General features: G+C 39.6%; 1 protein-coding gene across 2 annotated transcripts; it reads left to right on the top strand.

The window, feature by feature from the left end:
* Positions 1–146: 146 nt before the first annotated feature.
* espl1 (extra spindle pole bodies like 1, separase) lies at positions 147–18,270 on the top strand. 2 transcript variants are annotated; one of them, XM_056253885.1, is made up of 32 exons: positions 147–199; positions 772–869; positions 1,007–1,312; positions 1,478–2,194; positions 2,272–2,361; positions 2,451–2,562; positions 3,144–3,271; positions 3,528–3,721; positions 3,832–4,074; positions 4,207–4,351; positions 5,072–5,237; positions 5,350–5,486; positions 5,612–5,746; positions 5,860–5,976; positions 6,114–6,282; positions 7,021–7,149; positions 7,234–7,390; positions 7,571–7,680; positions 7,926–9,136; positions 9,235–9,649; positions 9,743–9,883; positions 11,105–11,318; positions 11,427–11,620; positions 12,164–12,291; positions 12,444–12,566; positions 12,660–12,803; positions 12,879–13,043; positions 13,170–13,274; positions 17,352–17,467; positions 17,555–17,638; positions 17,739–17,903; positions 18,014–18,270. In XM_056253885.1, the coding sequence occupies exons 2-32, from the start codon at positions 783–785 to the stop codon at positions 18,213–18,215; spliced, it is 6,549 nt and encodes a 2,182-aa protein (XP_056109860.1). In that variant the 5' UTR covers positions 147–199; positions 772–782; the 3' UTR covers positions 18,216–18,270. The 2 variants fall into 2 exon arrangements, with proteins under 2 accessions (XP_056109860.1, XP_056109858.1); XM_056253883.1 differs by lacking the exon at positions 147–199 and adding an exon at positions 436–454.
* Positions 18,271–19,146: the final 876 nt, after the last annotated feature.

Raw genomic sequence — 19,146 nt, forward strand, 5'->3', positions numbered from 1 at the left:
GAGCAGAACTTCATTCTGTTTTCCGCTGCTGTCATCCTGATAACGGCGACGCGCGACTGGAAATAACAAAACATTCTACATTTATATTTATTGAAGATACATATGAACGCCACATTTCAGCGACTCGTTTCAGCGAACAGCGACTCAACACTCAAATAGAGTCGCTATTCCTCCACATTTGACCGTTTAACCGAGCATGGTAAGTAACAGGCTAACAAGTTTATTTGATTTGTTTACACTGGTTAGCGATTAACACTGGGCTGAGTTAGCTAGCTAACATGCTAGTTTGCAGTTGTATGACAAAGTGTGAAAGAAAGCATTGTAGATGATCATAAAACATGTTATGTAGTAACGTTTGCTCATTGTACATTCATGTAACGTTACGTTATATTTATTAAAGTTTATATACACACACGTCGCTATTCCTCCACATTTGACCGTTTAACCGAGCATGGTAAGTAACAGGCTAACAAGTTTATTTGATTTGTTTACACTGGTTAGCGATTAACACTGGGCTGAGTTAGCTAGCTAACATGCTAGTTTGCAGTTGTATGACAAAGTGTGAAAGAAAGCATTGTAGATGATCATAAAACATGTTATGTAGTAACGTTTGCTCATTGTACATTCATGTAACGTTACGTTATATTTATTAGTATTAAAGTTTATATACACACACGTAAGTTATATACAACAAACATCTATTATTTTACCATGCCAGTTAATCATCTTAGTATCTGAAATACTTAAAAAGCAGTTTGTTTCGCATTGCAGACACAACAGTGATGACAATGAAGTGTCTGAGAACAGAGGAGTATGTCCAACAGTTATCTTGTGTAAAGGAAACTGTAGTTCTTCATGACAAGCTTAAGGTAAAAAAAAACAAAAACCGGATTGTTTTGTGTATACATGTGTGAGTGGGAACAGCTTTCCAGTGAGTTAGAGAACCTGAGTTTACTTCATATGTGATGCACACTGCTCGAGGAGTTTTTTTTTTCTTTTGCTGCAGAAACGTGTTGATGATGGGCTTGGTCCTTATGGTCGCACAATGTGCGATCGTATCATCCGGGCGTGCAACCAGCGCCTGGGCAGTGGGAATCTGGACCCTGCCCATCAGGAGCAGATAGTGGAGTTGGTGGAACTGGCCGTCCGAGGGTTTGAATTGCTCGAAGTGTCCGGAATGCAGAGCAACCCATTTTATCTCGAGAAAATAGTATTCCACATCCTACAGAAAGTCTGTAACCTTGGAGCTCACGGCCCTGCTTGTCGATTGGGCCAACTTATGTATAGCAGACTAAAGCGTTTGTCTGCAGAGGTACAGTATGATTGAGTCTTAAAAAAAATCATAAATCTGGAAAAATCATGAGCATTCATTTGATCAAAAAGTGTGGAAACCGTTAAATTTCTTTCGATTGTAATAAAGTATTCATATTTCAAGGTGCTCTCTGTAGACCTCATATTTTTGTTTTTTTGTCAACAGACGGAGGACTTCCATGTTCTGGTGCGGAATTGCTTTGCAGTGCTGTGGAACAGTCTCCTGTCTAACAGAACGAGTGGTTCCACCCTCTCTCCGAGGGACAGACTTCACTGTCAGCTACAAGCTTTATCCTTCAAACTCCTAGAACAGGGGTCCAGCTCGGCCTGTTTCCCATCCAAAGTTCCTCTGTTTGTAGAGGAAGCGGTGGTGGAGCATGAACGGTCGTGTGGGTGTTTTACTCTCGACGATGTGAGTTTTCTGATCTCTGAATTACGAGAACTGCTCTTCTGCCTACAAGACTCTGCGCTGACCTGTCCCTCGCTGGCTGTGCGGTGTGAGGTGGTGTTTAAAGTGTGTAAACTGCTATGTAAGAGCCGGTTTTCAGCTGAGGCTGTTGGACTGTTGCGTGGCACTCTGGAGCGGGTTGATGGTCATGTGGGTTTGCGTTCGGCTCTGAGCCTTGCAGATTGCGCATTGCAGCTGCAGTGTGCGTTAAGCTCGGGAGGTGAATGTAGTAAGGCTTTCACTGAATGTGCACGTGGACTCAGGGTGCTGCCCCGTGCCATGTTGGGCCCAGAGTCTCATGCCCTATTAGAGGCTTGTCAGCTAGTGGTTTGGGCGTTGGAAGCTGGTCAGTGTAAAGGGATGGATAGAACCACATTGCTGGCTTGCTTTTCCTTTTTAGAAGAATATCAGGAACTTCTGCTTGCACAGCAAAAGGTAAGATTGTATAATTCACTGGTACTCATTGATACATATTTGGAATGTGAATTTTTAAAAGATTTTGTTCGTTCCAGGACTCGTTTTCACAGCAGGTGCAGTACTCCCTTTGCTTCAGCTTTTACCAGGGCTTCATTAGCACATACGATAGTCTTCACGCATCTCAGGTAAAACACTAAACCTACTTTAGGCCATGATAAAGTGATTGGCTAGATGTATCACTTTTATATCCTTCATTCAACATTTACGTCCAAAGGTGTCAGTGGGCGATTCTCTGGACAGGGTGCTGTTGTACTGCCAGGCGACTGCAGGACGCATGCTTGCTGAACTGCGGACACTCAACAATGACAACTTCCTACTTAAAGCAGGTACATCTTCCTGAAAGCTGCATGCTGAAATCTGATTGGATGTTTGAATGCATTATAGAATAGATATACACTACCAGTCAAAAGTTTAATTTTTTTGAAAGACATATTATGCTCACTAAGGCTACATTTCCAAAACTAAAAATGGTAATATTGTGAAATATTTTACTATTTAAAATATCTGTTTTCTATTTTAATATATTTTTTAATTTAAGTTATTTTTGTGATGGCAAAGCTGAATTCAAGCACTTCATCAGCCATACAGTGTCACATGTTCTTGGAAATCATTCTAATATGCTGATTTAGCTCTCAAGAAACTATTTTTTTTTTTTATCAATGTTGAAAATTGCTATTAAAAAATGCTGGTTGACTTTTATTTTCAGAGTTATTTGATGAATAGACAGTTCAAGGGAACAGCATTTATTTGAAATAGAAACTTATTATAACAACAATGTAAAAGTCTTTACTGAATAAAATAATTGTCTTGGAGAAAAAAAAAACTTACTGACCCCAAACTTTTGAACTGTTGTGTAAGTGCACATACATTGAATTCTATATTCATTTGTTTTTGTTTTTCTTTCTAGTGTGTGCGGTGAATAATGTGGTGTATGAGCTGTTTAACAGGAAGCTGTATGAGGGAGCCTTTGGTTTGGCTGTGATTGTGTGTCAGGAGCTGTGTAAGGACTGCCCACCCTCTCTTCCTCTGGATAGGGTAAGAACTACAGCTTCCTCTGGTCATTTTTTTTTTTAGCTTTTGTTGAGATTAAAAGAGAATAAAAAGAAGCAAAATATAAAATTGTGACATTTTGTCTTTTTATTGTGGCTCTTGAAGTACCTTGCATTTGTATTGTCTGATCTATATGCTATAGTATATAACTCTTTCAAGCTGTACATTCAGTTTAAAGCATGCAAATGTATAACTGACAATATAAGATCTTGGCTGTAGATTTATTGTGTGGATGTTTCAGGTAAATCGCTGTTTCATGCTGACGGTGCAGTGTAGCCGGCGTGGAGGTCAGCTGGAGCGAGCACTAGACTGGATAGTGCGCTGGATTCGGGTTTTGGGCATGCAGATTTTTGATCATCTGGCAGAACCTGTGTCACTGTGGGTCAAGACCAAGTGTGATGCTGCCCGAGCAGGAGAGGACGACACACGCCTGAGGTAACCTGCATTTAGCCAATCGCAAATGGTTCTGGTGTACTGTTATTTGACACTAAAGAGTGAATGTGCTGAAAATCGTTCTCATTTTTTTGTTTTTGTTTTTTTGTCAGGACTCTGAGGGATGGGTTAGGTGAAGCATTAATGGATGAGGAAGTTCTGATGTGTTTGTTAGAGGAGGAGTTGCGTGTGTATAAAGAGCAGACTGGAGACACAGCGCAGGAGCGCTACAACACACTCTGTGACCTCTTAGATATCTGCCATGAAGATACACCACACACACTGAGACGGGCTACTTATCTGTGTGAGATGGCACAGGTTGTGTGCTACCAGGACTTCAGCCAACAGACTGACTGGTGGGTGACCATGAACACAGGACAATATTCATTTTATATATATATTTTTTTGCTTTTGCCTCATTTGAATCAGAGATAGAAGATTGAAAATATGGAGGACTTAAACAATTTTTTTTTGCTTTTGGTAATCAGCTCAGCAGTTGACTTTACCCATGAGGCTTTGCGGTTGCTGGAGGCAGAGCCAGAAACCGCAGAGAATGCTGATAGGTTGAAGGATGAGAAGGCACATGCCTCCCTGTGGCTTTACATCTGCACTCTTGAGTCCAACCTGCAGGAGGTCAGTGCCTTATACACTACCAGACAAATGTTGACATTTGAGTGATCTGTTCTTTCATGATCTTAACATTCTGATCTGCCTGAAATTTTTCTTGTAGACAAATATATAAGAAGTCAAATATATATAGAAAAAATATATACTATATAAATATATATAGAAGTCACTTCATATAGTAAAGGAAAAGTAACCTACTGGTGCCCAACATACTTTACTTTTGTTCTAAAACTTGAAAATTATGCTAATATAAAGAATGACTAGATATGTTAAAACTTTTGGTTGTTAGTGTACACTGCTGTTTTTGTTTTGTTTGAAAGTAATGGATACTTTTATTCAGCAAGGAGGCATGAAATTGACCAGAAAGGACAGTGAAGACATTTTGTAATGTTACAAAATATTTCTATTTCAAATAAATGCTGTTCTTTTGAACTTTTATATTCATCAAATCATTTTTGAAAAAATTGATCACACTTTCCACTAAATTATTAAGCAGCGCAACTGTTTTCAACGTTTAGTACTATAAAATGTTTCTTGGGCACCAAATCAGCATATAAGAATGATTTCTGAAGGATCATGTGACACTGAAGACTGGAGTAATTGTTGCTGAAAATTCAGATTAACATCACAGGAATAAATTTCATTTTCTTTAAGTTTTCAAAATCGTACAAACTTCTGAACGTCAGTGTACGTTCCTAAAATATTTCCTTTGTGTGTGTGTAACAGGCTGTGGACACAGAGAAGCGATTGCGTGCAGTGCAGGAGGAGAATAAAACAGAGCTGAATATGGATCCTGTTCCCACTAATGATCTAGAGTATGAGGAAAAACAGAAATCACAAGAGAGCCAGTTAGTCTATGATGGACTACGCTTCAATCTACTGGCTCAAAGCAGTAAGCCACACACTCAAACACAGCAAATTGCATAAAAAATTTCCAGAACAGGTTTGAGAAGCACTGGTTTTTAGGATAATCTACTAATACTGTTGATTCATGTGTGTGTCAGAGTTAAGTGAGCCTTTGGATAGATGTTTGTCTCTATGGCGGAGTCTACTCAAGGGGTCTGTGCCTGCAGTTAGAGACCCTAAACTGACTGCTTATTCCATGACACTGATGGCTGCCCTCTACACACTTATTGGCAAAGTAAGACTATACACCCACATCACTCAATGTGTTCTGTGTAACATAAGTCCCGCCTCAAACTCATTACCAAGAAAGAAGTATTTGATATTTGTATTTATGTTGAATAATAAATATATCTCTGTTAGCACCTGCAAGCTCTGGAGGCATATCAGCTCGCTGCAGCCCTTTTCCATAGCCTTGGCGATGCCCAGAATAGTGCGAATGCCTTTTGCCACTCTACCAGGGTCCTGCTGTATCTGGGCTCCCCTCAGCTTGCACAGGTGAAGTAATTATAACCAGGACAAACTATTCAGTTGACAATTAATAGCCTTATATTATATTATATTAAACTCCAACAAGTTGTTTACACCAGAACATTGTCTGCATGTTTCAGGTGGAATTGCAAAAAGCAGAACAGAGTTTGACTTCTGTCCCGAGCTCCGAAGGCACATCTGTTATATCCATGCTGGCTATGCTGCAAAAAGCACATATACACTACGCTTTAGGACAGGTAATACTCGTTCATATAATTGTTTGTGGACCAGTGAGTCAATTTTATCCAGTACTAGACTCCTGGGAACCGTCCATTAAATTGTAATTGTATACATACTGACAAAACCACTGATTTGTCCCTGCTCTCTTTCTCAGGTGGAGCATGGTGTGTGCTGCCTGATGGAGGTGATAAAGGAGTCCGCTCAGCATCATTCTAAGAGCTGGTACCTGCTCAGGGCACGAGCACTGCAGACAGCCAGTGAATACTTGAGTCTGGACACACAGGCTTTGGACTCACAGCTACGTCAGAGAATCATACAGCATGGTCAGCTCTCATCCAATACACACATTACATATTTAGGTACCACAAACGGAACAGTTATGTCCCATGTATAAGCTCACATAAATGTACAGTTGAAGACATTCGTCTTGTGTGAACTTTCATTAGAGTTAGAAGAAAAAAAGTTGCTTCGATAATATAGAACTAATGATGTAGAGCATTACAAATCAGAAGTTAAAAATATGGTAGACTGTTTATTTGGGGTCAATATTTTTTTGCTCATTTATTTGTTCAAAAATACAGTAAAAACAGTAATATTACAAAGTACTATAACAATTTCAAATAACTGTTTTCTATTTTCATATGTTTTAAAATGTCATTTATTGCTGTGTTGGCAAAGCGGAATTTTCAGCAGCCATTACTCCAGTCTTTAGAGTCCCACGATCCTTCAAAAACAATTATAATATGCTGATTTAGTGCTCAGGTGACACTTCTTATCACTGTTGAAAAAAGTTGTGCTGCTTAATCTTTTTGTGGAAAACATGATACATTTTTTTCAGGATTCTTTGAATAAAAATTCATCAAAATTCATCATTTATTTTAAATGCGAGTCTTTTATAATACTGAATAAAAGTATTAAGTGAAAAAAAATCTTACTGACCCCAAACTTTTGAGTTGTAGTTAATTTATTTTTTAATAACTTAATAGATCTGGACAGAAAATGTGTGACCTCACTTACCTATACTACAGTATGTGTGATAAATGTTGTGAATTGTGTTGTAGGTCTGAAGACTCCAGACACGGCTCAATATGAAGGGTTGAAGCTATTGTGCAGCCTGGTGATGATGTTGCTGGGCAATGGATTTTATGGAGCCCCTGGACCAAACACAGACTCTCGCTTTGTAGACCAAGGTACAACAAGCGGTAGCAGTTTTGGCTACTTAAAGGAATTTTCTTTATTTGTCATTTTCAACTTGGTGTGTTTTCTCACTGTAGGAGACAGTGTTGTTTTTAAATGGCTGTTGCTGAGTGAGGTGCTGGTGTGCTCCGAGAGAATGGTGATTGTGAGGAGCAGCAGTGGAGCCATTCATGAAGCTAAAGCTCAATGTCTAGAGGCTCTCAAACTGGCCACCAAACTGCAGACACTCAGCCAGTGAGTGGATGCTCCATTTCTTTGAGTGTGAGAGTTCAGGTCCAAACGTGTATTTCTGACATTGAGGGGTGACATGACAAACTAATGCATTTTCTCTGAAGCTTGAAGTAGGCTTGAATATGCTCCTGGGATGCTAGACAAATTTCTTGTGGATTTGTAATTGCATATTTTGTTTTGTAGCTGTGCTGAGCTGTTGGTGTTGAAAGCAGAACTGGAGTTGATGAAGGGTGCAACTGAAGCTAGTAGTTTGGACCTGGAGCAAGTTAGAAACTTACTTGATCTCTGTACAGGTAAATATGTAATATTGATTACCAAATCAAGACACCTTGATCTCTCTCTAGTCATTATTTGTGACTATACTGTCTGTATTGGTAAAGGTGCCCAAAAGGTATTTAGGAGAGAAGGTTTTATTTATTTTAGTTTTTTTTAAATGTATTTATTTCACTGCTTCTAAACACAAGCTAGATTTACAGAAATTAAGTATTTATTTTTAAAAACAAAGTTTATATTTTGGTCTCATCTCACTTGCATGTAGATTTTGGCCACGGGCGACAGCAGAAGTCTGAGGTGAAAATAAAACCTCGCAAAGGTCGACCAGCTTCCCCTTCTTCCTCTGGTCACACCCTTGAGGAAGATGATGATCTGAGTGGAATCCTTAGCTCTCGTGCCCTTCTCAAGGAGCCTTTGGAAGCCATGTCTAGATTAGGAAGCCAAGGAGCATCTCCCCCTCTGAAGCCCAAGCGTCAGCATGGGCTTTCCTGCCTGACCCATGCAGTGACCTGCTCCTGTCCCTGCTGCAGTGAGCTTAGTGTGGCTCGAGTCAGTATCCACTGGGCACTATTACAGGCAGAGCTCCAGACAGACCCCGAAAACTCCCGCCGACTACGCCAATCTGCTAGTAAACGCTGCTGTAGTGTATCAGCTAAGCTCCAAAGCAGTTTGGCAGCTCTTGTGTGCTCTAAAAAGTCAGCTGGACTGTGTCTTTTCCAGGTGGAACAGGGCAAAGTGCATTTGGGTGCTGTGCTTCAGCTTCTCAGAACAGGAGACAAAGGGAAAGCTACAGTCCTGTGGGAGGAAATAGAGGCAGGATTGAAGGCAGTGACGCACAAAGGTGCACTGAAACCAGAGCTCGGGCCCATCAGAGCTGCTCTACTAGGGGCTAAAGCTGTGGCCTGCTGCTTGGCATTGGCCATGAAGAAAGGGTGTACACCTGAAGAACTCTTTTCTTCTGCATGGGGCTGGAATCCCCCGAAAAGTAAACCACAATTAAAACTTAAAACTGAATCAAAGCATCGATCCAAGAGCCCTGTTTCTGAAATAACTCCTCCAGAGGAAGGTGTTAAACGCCACCCTGACATTAAGAGTGGATCTGCTGACCATGAAAGCAGGAAAACCAAAGAGACCACTGTAGTTTCAAAGAAAGCTAAAGACTTGGTGCCCAAAATTACCATCACAAAATCCTCCATGATTTTTAAAACGCCCAAAGCAACAAGGACATCCCGGACAAAATCTCTCTCCACAAGCACTGGTGTTGGTGACTTAAAAGCATTTGACTTCACTAATGAGGTGCCTGAAATTTCTGTCAACTTCCCCTCACTACACGCATCTGCCAGCCATTGTGGGATTACAAAGTCAAAAGTTGCTCCAAAGGGATGTTTCGAGGTTTACAAAGATTCTTCTCCTGCAGAAGAGAAACCTGTGGTCGTGCCAGCTGCACCTAAACGATCCAAGCGTTCTCGCTTTAAGGTTTGGCCCATTGATTGGTTTCAGACTTCTTAAGATGATAGCAAGACATTTTCAAATCATAAATCGTCAGTTAATTAAATGCATATGTTCTGTTTTAGGTCGAGTTTAGTGATGAAAGTGACGCTGAAGCCGCTCCTCCTGCTGTAGTGGAAAAGTCGAAAAAGCGAAATGCCTGCAACTCCAAAACATCTCGCACCCTGAAACCAGCACTGAACACCATCCCTAGTGACGCCAAAGTTGTGAACCCCACTGTAGAACCAGAACCTCCCAGACGGTCACGGACCACTAAGAAAAGCACAGCTCTCGCCTCTACCAGCTGCCTCTCTTCTGAGGAAGAAACTGGCTTATCTTCCCAGACACGCACGCGCAGAGGACGATCAAAAAAGAGTCAAAGTTCAGAGGTCACAGAAGAGCCAGAGAGGATGAGGATGATTAAAGAGGATGAAGATGATGTTCTTTTGGATGTCAGCCTGGAGGAGCTCAGAGGGTCTGACACAGAGATAAATGACACAGGTGTGTGTGTATGCAGTACAAAACTGATGTAATTTTATTGCTTATTTGACTAATTCTTGTTGGACTAAATTCATGTTATGTGTGTGGTTCCAGGCAGCCCAGATGCTGATTGTGAGGTCTTAAGGAGAGATCTGGCTGCAGATTTTGGGCGAGAGTGTTTCAGTGAGCTCAAAAGACCTGGACAAAATGGTTCTGGATCTCACACAACCTTACCACATGGATCTACACCGCTAGGTAATACCGTGTGGGATGTGCACTACCATTAAAACATTTTGTCAGTAATTTTTGTTGTTTTGTTTTAGAGAAATATTTTTATGTGATATTTTAATATTTTAAAAGATATGAAAATAGAAATGCAATTTTAAATAATAATAAAAAATATTGAATTTATTTAATTTTTTATGATGCAGCCTTTTCTATCAGGTATTAAAGGGTTAGTTCACCCAAAAATGAAAATTATGTCATTAATGACTCACCCTCATGTCGTCCCAAGCCCGTAAGACCTCCGTTCATCTTCGGAACACAGTTCAAGATATTTTAGATTTAGTCCGAGAGCTTTCTGCCCCTCCATTGAAAATGTATGTACGATATACTGTCCTTGTCCAGAAAGGAAATAAAGACATCATCAAAGTAGTCCATGTGACACCAGTGGGTTAGTTAGAATTTTTGAACCATCGAAAATACATTTTGGTCCAAAAATAACAAAAACTACGACTTTATTCAGCATTGTATTGTCTTCCGGTTCTGTTGTCAAACCACATTCAGTGACGCTGCTGACGTAAGACGCTGCTGATGTGTAATCCGGTGCGCCCGAGCTTCGTTTACAGTCTGAGGGAGACGCACGCTGTAAACAAAACAATCTTCGCAAACATGTCTAAGGATTTCGACACAGAGGAAGACTTGCATTTTTTGCCCAGCCATATTTATTTGAACCCGAATACACGGACCCACCGGATTACACGTCAGCAGCGTCTTACGTCATCAGCGTCACTGAACGCGGTTTGACAACAGAACCGGAAGACAATACAATGCTGAATAAAGCCGTAGGTTTTGTTATTTTTGGACCCAAATGTATTTTCGATGGTTCAAAACCTTCTAACTAACCCACTGATGTCACATGGACTACTTTGATGATGTCTTTATTTCCTTTCTGGACAAGGACAGTATATCGTACATACATTTTCAATGGAGGGGCAGAAAGCTCTCAGACTAAATCTAAAATATCTTGAACTGTGTTCCGAAGATGAACGGAGGTCTTACGGGGTTGGGACGACATGAGGGTGAGTCATTAATGACATAATTTTCATTTTTGGGTGAACTAACCCTTTAAGTATGAGACTTCTTTAAAAAAAACAAAAAAACATAGCCTAGTTATGTTTGTTTTTAAATTGTATTTTGTCATTGATAAAATTGTTGAGTGTCTTATAACCATCAGTGTATTTATTTCATATTTAGCTGACCTGTCCATAGAGGCGGTCCAGTCGTACCTGCGTTCCTCTTGGCTTCTTCTCCACCACTTCCCGCCTCCCTCTCTTTATCCCCACGCCTGCTCACTTCTCGCTCAGTCACTCGGCCAGACCGATCCCATCACCACAGCAATGCTGCATGCACAGTCGCTGGGTGTGTCCACTCGTCACCATATGACCCGTCATGTGGTTAGTCAGTTCAGGTATGCCAGTTAGTATGAAATGCAAACATTTCGGCAGAAAAAAAGTGATAGCCTGTATTCTAAACTATTTGGACGAGGAACAGAACCTCTTCTATCCTGTCTCTGTAGGAAGCTGAAGAAATCTTGTAATGATGTAGCAGATGGTCTTGGCGCTTTGAGTCTGGAGGAAACGTCTGGGGTGACACAGTCTCAAAAACTTTCTGCACTGGAGCAGATATTTTCCTTCGCATCATCACACCCAACACAGTTCCCACAGACACACTGTCAGCAGTTCACACAGCAGATGAAAGATCTGCCAGCAGGTAATAACTTCATCTGAAAATTAAAGTGATAGTTCTTGCAAAAAAACACAATGGAAGATATTTGGAGGAATAGTGATAACCAAAAACCATTCCATTGTAGTCTTTTATCAATAGAATGGAAATCAATGGGAACCGAAACTGTTTGGTTATCAACATTCTTCAAAATATCATCCTTTGTGTTCTGCAAAAGAAAGTCAGTCATGCAGGTTTGGAATGACATGAGGGGGAGTAAATCATGACAGTTTTCATTTTTTGGTGGGCTATCCCTTTAAGCAAGATGGCCACATAAAGCTCTCTGTAATACTCTAACCCAAATGATTAGAATTGGGAATTGTCTATGCTTCTGAAAGTGACCTAATGACTGGCACTGTTTGCTGCAAGTATGCAAGGTTAATGTCTTTGTCAGAGGGACAACAAAACATTTGAATGAAATATGCAAAATAGCTTCATGGTGGTAAGAAAATGTAATTTAATTTTGAGCCCTGTTGGTATGTATTTGAGAATAATACAGAATAATATAAATGTGATGTATATTTGCTTTAGGAATAACAGTGTGCATGCTGTCACTCGCGGGGGTGTATCCTGATGAAATTGGCAGCACTATACTTCTGACTCGACTGGAGCGTGGCTCTACCCCAATCACTGTTCGAATCCCTACTGCAAACAGAGAGGTACCGATTGTGTGCTAATGTTCTTAGTTCTTCTGTATATTTCCTAATGCAGTACAGCTAAGAGTTTTAAAACTTTAAAATAATCTTTTCACAATGAGAAGTAAATGGGGAGATGTTTGCACAAATCTGGTTTATATTTGACCTTTATTTAGCGCTCTGTTGCCATGCTTCTGCAAGAAATGGATGGAGTCTTGAAGGGGCAAAAAGAAGTGAGCATGGTGGCTGAGAAATCACTGTGGTGGGAAGGAAGGAAGTCATTGGATGTCCGTGTTGAGGTGAGACACAAGGTCTTTGACAGTTAAAAAATTATTAATATGAAAGGGAGGATGTTGGATATACTGAATGTAAGTTCTTTCTCTGTACATCAGAAAATGCTTGAGGAGATGGAAGAAGCTTTAGGGGTGTGGCGAACCCTACTCCTGCCTTTAGCCTCTGACCCTGAGCTTGAAGTTCAGGTGAAGTGCTTCCAAAAGGCACTGAAAGGAACCAAGATCACACAGGACATTCTCAGGGTATGTTTGATCATTAGTTTGATCATCACATGTTCCCACCTGTAGTACTTTTTCATTTCTTCTTTCTCCCTGAAGGTGGTTCTCTCAGCATCTCCACTCCTGTCCTTGCCAGACCTGCAGTGTCTTGTAGAGGGAATGGGTCAGCAGGACAAAGACTTCCTGAGGCTTCTGCAGTGCGGTGTGACTAAACTGAAAGGAATGGAGGAACCACAGGGACATACAGTTCTGATCTTAGACAAGGTACACTAATAATATCCACGTGTGTGAAATAATACAGACATGACTATTTTCTAGACAATTTGAATTTGTTTTGAGCTGATTCCATATGCATGTTTTGTTCTTACTAGAAGTTTTGTGTTTCTACAGTACTTGCAAAGGTTGCCATGGGAGAACATTGCTTGTCTGAAGTCTTGTTCCGTCACTCGTATGCCCTCATTACATGCAGTGCTTGGACACAGTCATCTGAAAGAGGTATATGCTACTTATTGCAAGCAAAACATGCACAGTATTTAATACACATAGTAAAGTTTTAGCTTATTAAAATTAGTTCACCCATCATTCACATTTTTAAATCTATATTACTTCCATGGAACACACAAGAGTTATTTGGCAGAATGTCCTGGCTGTTCTTTTCTATTGGTATGAACCAATGATGGAATGAAAGTCAATATTTATATCAAGTAACAATTCAAATTTTGGTCTATTTCTAAACGGTGCTCAGGAATGAGTGCTAAAATCTGGAAACGAGTTTAGAATTTTTGAACTTCCAGTTCCATTGTCCTGAAAAAGCTCAACAGCCTGTCTCCATTCAGTTCCATTGAAAGGAAAAGTTATTGTATTTTTTCATAATTTATTCACTCGTGTCATTCTGAACCTTTGATTGACTTTCTTCATTTTTTTTTGTATACTTTCAATTTTTATTAGAATTTTATGTCAACAACAATAAAACAAAAAGGGATAAAATAAAATAAAATAAATAACATACATTGAACCAAATCAGAGGCCAAGGAGGAGGTACCTAGTACAATTGAAACAAAAATAAGTCTAGTTGTACTCATCGGAATCACTGATCAATAAACCTTACATTTACAACACTTCTACCATCTTTTGCATAAATTTACCAGAAACCCAATCAGTAGAATCACACAAACTTAACATACAGTATACAGTTGTATTGGGAAGAACAGTTATGCAGATTCTAGGGCCAGAAAATGGGTCCATTTTCTCCATTTTTCTCTTCTCTTAACCTTATAGTGTAGGTTAATTTTTCCATTATATAAATGCTTTGAATTAAACTTGTCCATTGCTGTAGATCTGGGATGTTCGATTTGAGCCAAAATTTAGTAATAGCCTTTCGGGCCGCAGATAATAAAATCTTGGATAAATACAGGTCCTCCTTCCGCACCCTTTCTGTGATGTTTCCGAGAAACGTAACTTTACATTCCTTTGGGATATTGTACCCCAACACCTTCTGTAAAGTATTGTTAACGATAGACCAAAATGGTTGAATTTTAGGACATGCCCAGAAGATGTGGGCGTGGTTTGCGTCCCTACTACCACAGTCCCTCCAACAGTCTTGAGGTATCCCAAGTTGTTTACTCTTCAAATAAGGAGTGATGAAAAACCTCATAAACCAATTAAATTCTCTCCACTGTTGGGAGTTGGTGGAGGTCTGGAGTAGGCAACATGCTTGATACCATTCCTCCTCCGTGAGGATGACCTTTAATTCACATTCCCGTTTTGCTTTTACATAGAGTGTAGTGTTTTTCAAGTTCTCCATCAGACTCCGACACAATCAGTTTAGACACAATCTTATTTCGTCTTTTGTTGATAAGCCCCACACATTATTTCAATAAGAGGGTTTACCACGTCAGAAGAAAACCCCTTAATTTCTTTGCAGTAGTAATCTCTCAGCTGTAAGTATCTGAATAGATCCTGGTTATTTAGATCAAAACTATCCTTTAGCTCCTGAAAACTCTTCATCTTGTTGTTTTTGATAACTATGCAAAGAGCTGTCAGGCCCTTATTCATCCAATCTTTAAAAGTACTGTCATAAATAGCCGGCTTAAATCTGTTATCCAGTGCAATCCATCTCAGTATTTTTTTTATCTTTTTTAAGTTTCAATAGCTTAATCAGAGAGAACCATATCCCAAGGGAAAATATAACTATAGGATTCAGACCCTTCCTTAGAGTGTCATCTAGGCCTTCCTCTCCCAACAGGGTTTGAACATTATAATCTGGTACATAAGTCTCAATATCTTTCCATCGTGCAATATAAGAGTTATCACACCAAAGGCACAAAGGTCGTAGTTGTGCAGCTTGAAAGTACAGTTTTTAAGTTTGGCAGAGCCATTCCTCCTTTCTCTTTTGGCAGATGCAAAATAGAGAGACATATTCTGGGGCGTTTTCCTCCCCATATGAACCTTGAAACCATTTTGTCCCATTGTGCAAATTGTTGAAGTGGTATTTCCACTGGTAGCGACTGGAACAGATACAGGAGCCTTGGCAGAATATTCATTTTTATTACATTTATTCTGCTACTAAAATCTAGCGGGTGGGTCGACCACCTCTCCAAATCTTCTTTTTTTTAATGTTATTTATTGGGTTATAGTTTGCTTGTATAGCAGCTCAGGGTTTTTTGTTATGACTATACCTAAATATTTCAGTGTTTTTGTTTTCCAATTTACATTTAATTTATTTTTAATTTCTTCTCCTGGAGAGTAATTAAAGTAAATAATTTGAGTTTTTGTGATATTTAGTTTATAACCAGAGCAAACATGAAACTGTTCAATTACCTCCAAAAGTTTAGGGAGAGAGGTATCCAAATCCTGAAAGTATAGCATAACATCGTCAGCAAATAGTCCAATTTTGTGCTCCATTTGTCCCATAGTGATACCCTTTAATCCCTCCTCTTGTCTAATGGCCTGTGCCAGTGGTTCAATATACAGAGCAAAGAGGATGGGGCTTAAACAACAACCTTACCTCGTAGAAACGCTCTATTAGAGACACATTCACTTTGATTCTGGCGGTAGGCTGTTGGTAAATTGCCCTAATAATATTTATTGAATCTTGATTAAATCCAAATCTTTCCAGCGTCTGGTATAGGAATTCCCACCCCACCCTATTGAATGCCTTTTCAGCATCCAGGCTTATAAGAGCTGCACTCGATTTTTCTCTTAATTTTTCCCAGTATGTGTAAAGTTCTTCTAATATTATCCTGTGTTTGTCTACCTGGAATGAACCCACTTTGGTCCTCATTAATCAATTCTGTAACAAATGATTCCAGTCTTTTAGCAATAATTGAAGTATACAATTTATAGTCCCCATTCAAAATGGAAATGGGTTGGTAATTAACACAATCATCTCTATCTTTCCCCTCCCTGGGAATCAAAGACACAATGGCCTCTTTCCAAGATGGAGGTATGCGACCTTCCTTTATCGTCCAGTTGAAAGATCTTAATATAATTGGGTTCAGTTTGTCACGAAATTTTCTGTACCACTCCACAGGAAACCCATCTCCACCCGGAGTTTTATTATGGCGCTTTTCCATTACCAGTACCAGCTCGACTCGACTCGACTCGACTCGCCTTGGCTCGCCTCGACTCGGCTCGCTTTTCGCTCCGTTTTCCATTGCAGAAAGTACCGCCACAAATAGTACCCGGTCGTCATAGCGACACATTTCGTTTCCCCATCAAGCTCTCGCTGGATCCTCTCTTCGGCAACCAAACAAAGGAATGTCTGCACCTCCTCGTTTGACCACGGCGTATTCTTCCGAGTTGCCATAATAATAGTAGTAAGTTTAGTAACTATCTCTGGCCAAACTATTTAAAAATGGCGGGGTTATTGGTTATTCTGGATACTCCATCTGGCGCGTGCAATGATGACGCAGATTCTCTGTGACCAATCAGCAGTCGGCATTGTTTTCACGTCACATTTTAGTATCGGCTTAGCTCGCTTTAGTCTTCATTTTTCCCAGCGTCTTATTGAACTCTTCTAGTGTAATCTCTTTGGTGATTGTTTTGTTCTGTATCTCCCCAATGCTAGGTAAATCTAATGAATATAGGAAATCCCTTATGTACTGCTTGTTCACGGTCTCTTCTTGTGAATAGAGTTTTTGATAGTATTCTCTAAAAATCTTTTCAATCTCCTCAGGCTTAGTTTCAATTTTCTGGGTTTTTAATTTTGTGAGTTGCAGTATCCGTTTGTTGTTTCCGCAATCTACGAGCAAGTAACTTTGCTTGACGTTTCTTGCCTTTTTCTCTACTTCTTGATTAAGTAAATCTTCTATTTTGTTTTTACTTCAGTTATCTGTTTTTGTGTATTTAATTCTCTTTTACGCTTACATTTATTTTCTAACTCTTTCAAAAGTATTCATCAATTTTTCATACTTCTCTTTTCTTACTCTCTTAAGTTGTGCAGTTATAGCTATTAGCTTTCCCTGTAGCACAGCCTTCAATGCATCCCAGAGAATTAAAGGATCAGACTTTCTTCATTTTTAGGGTGAACTGTTTCTCTAATAAGACTTCTGTTTGTCTTTCTTTTCTCAGATGGATTCAAGTTGTGTTCTGTCATGTGGTGTGAACCCTGAGAAAGTTTACTATGTGCTGAACCCAGATGGAAACCTACCTGACACTGAGAATCGCTTTAAAGAATGGTTTACTGGGTAAGTGTACAAAATATGCACCCTGACAGCCACAGGTGTGTAACTGGTCCCATTTCCAATCTGGCATCTCTGTCTGTTATTGACCAGTGAGCGGGTGTGGCAGGGGGTTTGTGGAACTGCTCCTGATCCAGATAAACTACATGAGGCTGTGACCACCAAAGACCTCTACATGTAAGTGAAACTGCAAAGAGTTATTTACTATAGAGTAAATGATGAAATATAAAGATGACACGACATGTGCTTGACAGTAAGTATGTGTACTTCTCTATAGTTACATAGGACATGGTGCAGGTGCCCGTTTTCTGGATGCTCAGAGGGTTTTGAAAGGGCCTGTGCGGACAGTAGCTCTTCTGTTTGGCTGCAGTAGTGCTGCTCTCAGTGTTCTTGGCCATCAGGAGGGAACAGGGATCATCCTCAGCTACCTGACCGCAGGATGGTAATGTACACATCTATCATGTATACAAATATTTTGTGTAGTTACTAATGATTTGCTTTATTATTAAATGTTTGCTTTATTATTAAATGTTTATTTTGTCTCTTCACCAGCCCGTTAGTGCTCGGTAACCTGTGGGATGTGACAGATCGTGATTTAGATCGTTTCACGTCGGCTCTTCTCCAGTCCTGGCTCTCTTCTGGGTCTGGCTCCTCCCTTCTTCAGCATTTAGCCCAATCACGTAATGCCACACATTTAAAACATATAATTGGTGCTGCGCCCATTGCATATGGTTTGCCTGTGCATATTCACTAGCCCAGAATTGAAATTTTAACTTTTATTATTCACAGCTAATATAGTGATTTTTTAAAAAGAAAATGTATAAATGCCACCATCTTTTATTTAAGGTCAAAAATAATCTCAGGGCTAGTTAACAATGCAAAGAATGAGATCTGCCTTAATGAGAATGAATCTAGGACTAAATCTAACCTATGCCTAGGTGCTTGAAGTGTTTTGCCATTTTAAAGTCCTCCCATATGTTTTCTTCCATGTTATTTTGTGGTTGCAATTGCTGATTTAGTTTGCTCATACCTCAATATGTTTTACTACTCTTTTGCTAAGTCTTTTAAGTCAAACATTTTACTGATGTACAAGTTTTATCTTTTACATTTTTGTATAATTAACATTTTTATTTTCTGTTTAAGTTATATCAAATGACAAGCTTCTTTAAAATAAAATGATTTTAAAATGTATTCTTTAACAATGGTGGTTATTTCAACTTCATACTGTGTAGCGGGGAATGAGGCAATTGCATGTAAAAATTAAAGAGTACAAATGGTGGAAAAACAACATGAATAGGACAAGTGTCAAACTGGATGGATAAACTGACAGGCTGTTCCAGTGGCAAGGACCATAAACACTGAAGGTTGTGTCCCCATTACTCTTCAGAATGTCAAGGGCAGCGGCAGAGGACATGGGGGATCTCATCTCCATGTTCCTCAGATATGTATCTGATATGTGTGCAGGGGCAGGCTCAATGATCGTTCTGACAAAAGTGAAATGTTTAATTAAACCCAACAATAAGAATTTTTAAACTGGTTTTATCTTTTTCCATGATAGATTTAGGCATCTTTGATTTATCGCTCATTCCATTTTGGGCTTCCATTAATCAAATGTTCAAGACCCACCATCAGTTTTTTATGTTGGAAAACTTACTTTGAATTTTGTCAAAATACCATATGCATAA

Source organism: Rhinichthys klamathensis, unplaced genomic scaffold, assembly GCF_029890125.1.
Source record: "Rhinichthys klamathensis goyatoka isolate OS25496 unplaced genomic scaffold, OSU_Roscu_1.1 h1tg000109l_1, whole genome shotgun sequence".
Taxonomy (NCBI): domain Eukaryota; kingdom Metazoa; phylum Chordata; class Actinopteri; order Cypriniformes; family Leuciscidae; genus Rhinichthys; species Rhinichthys klamathensis.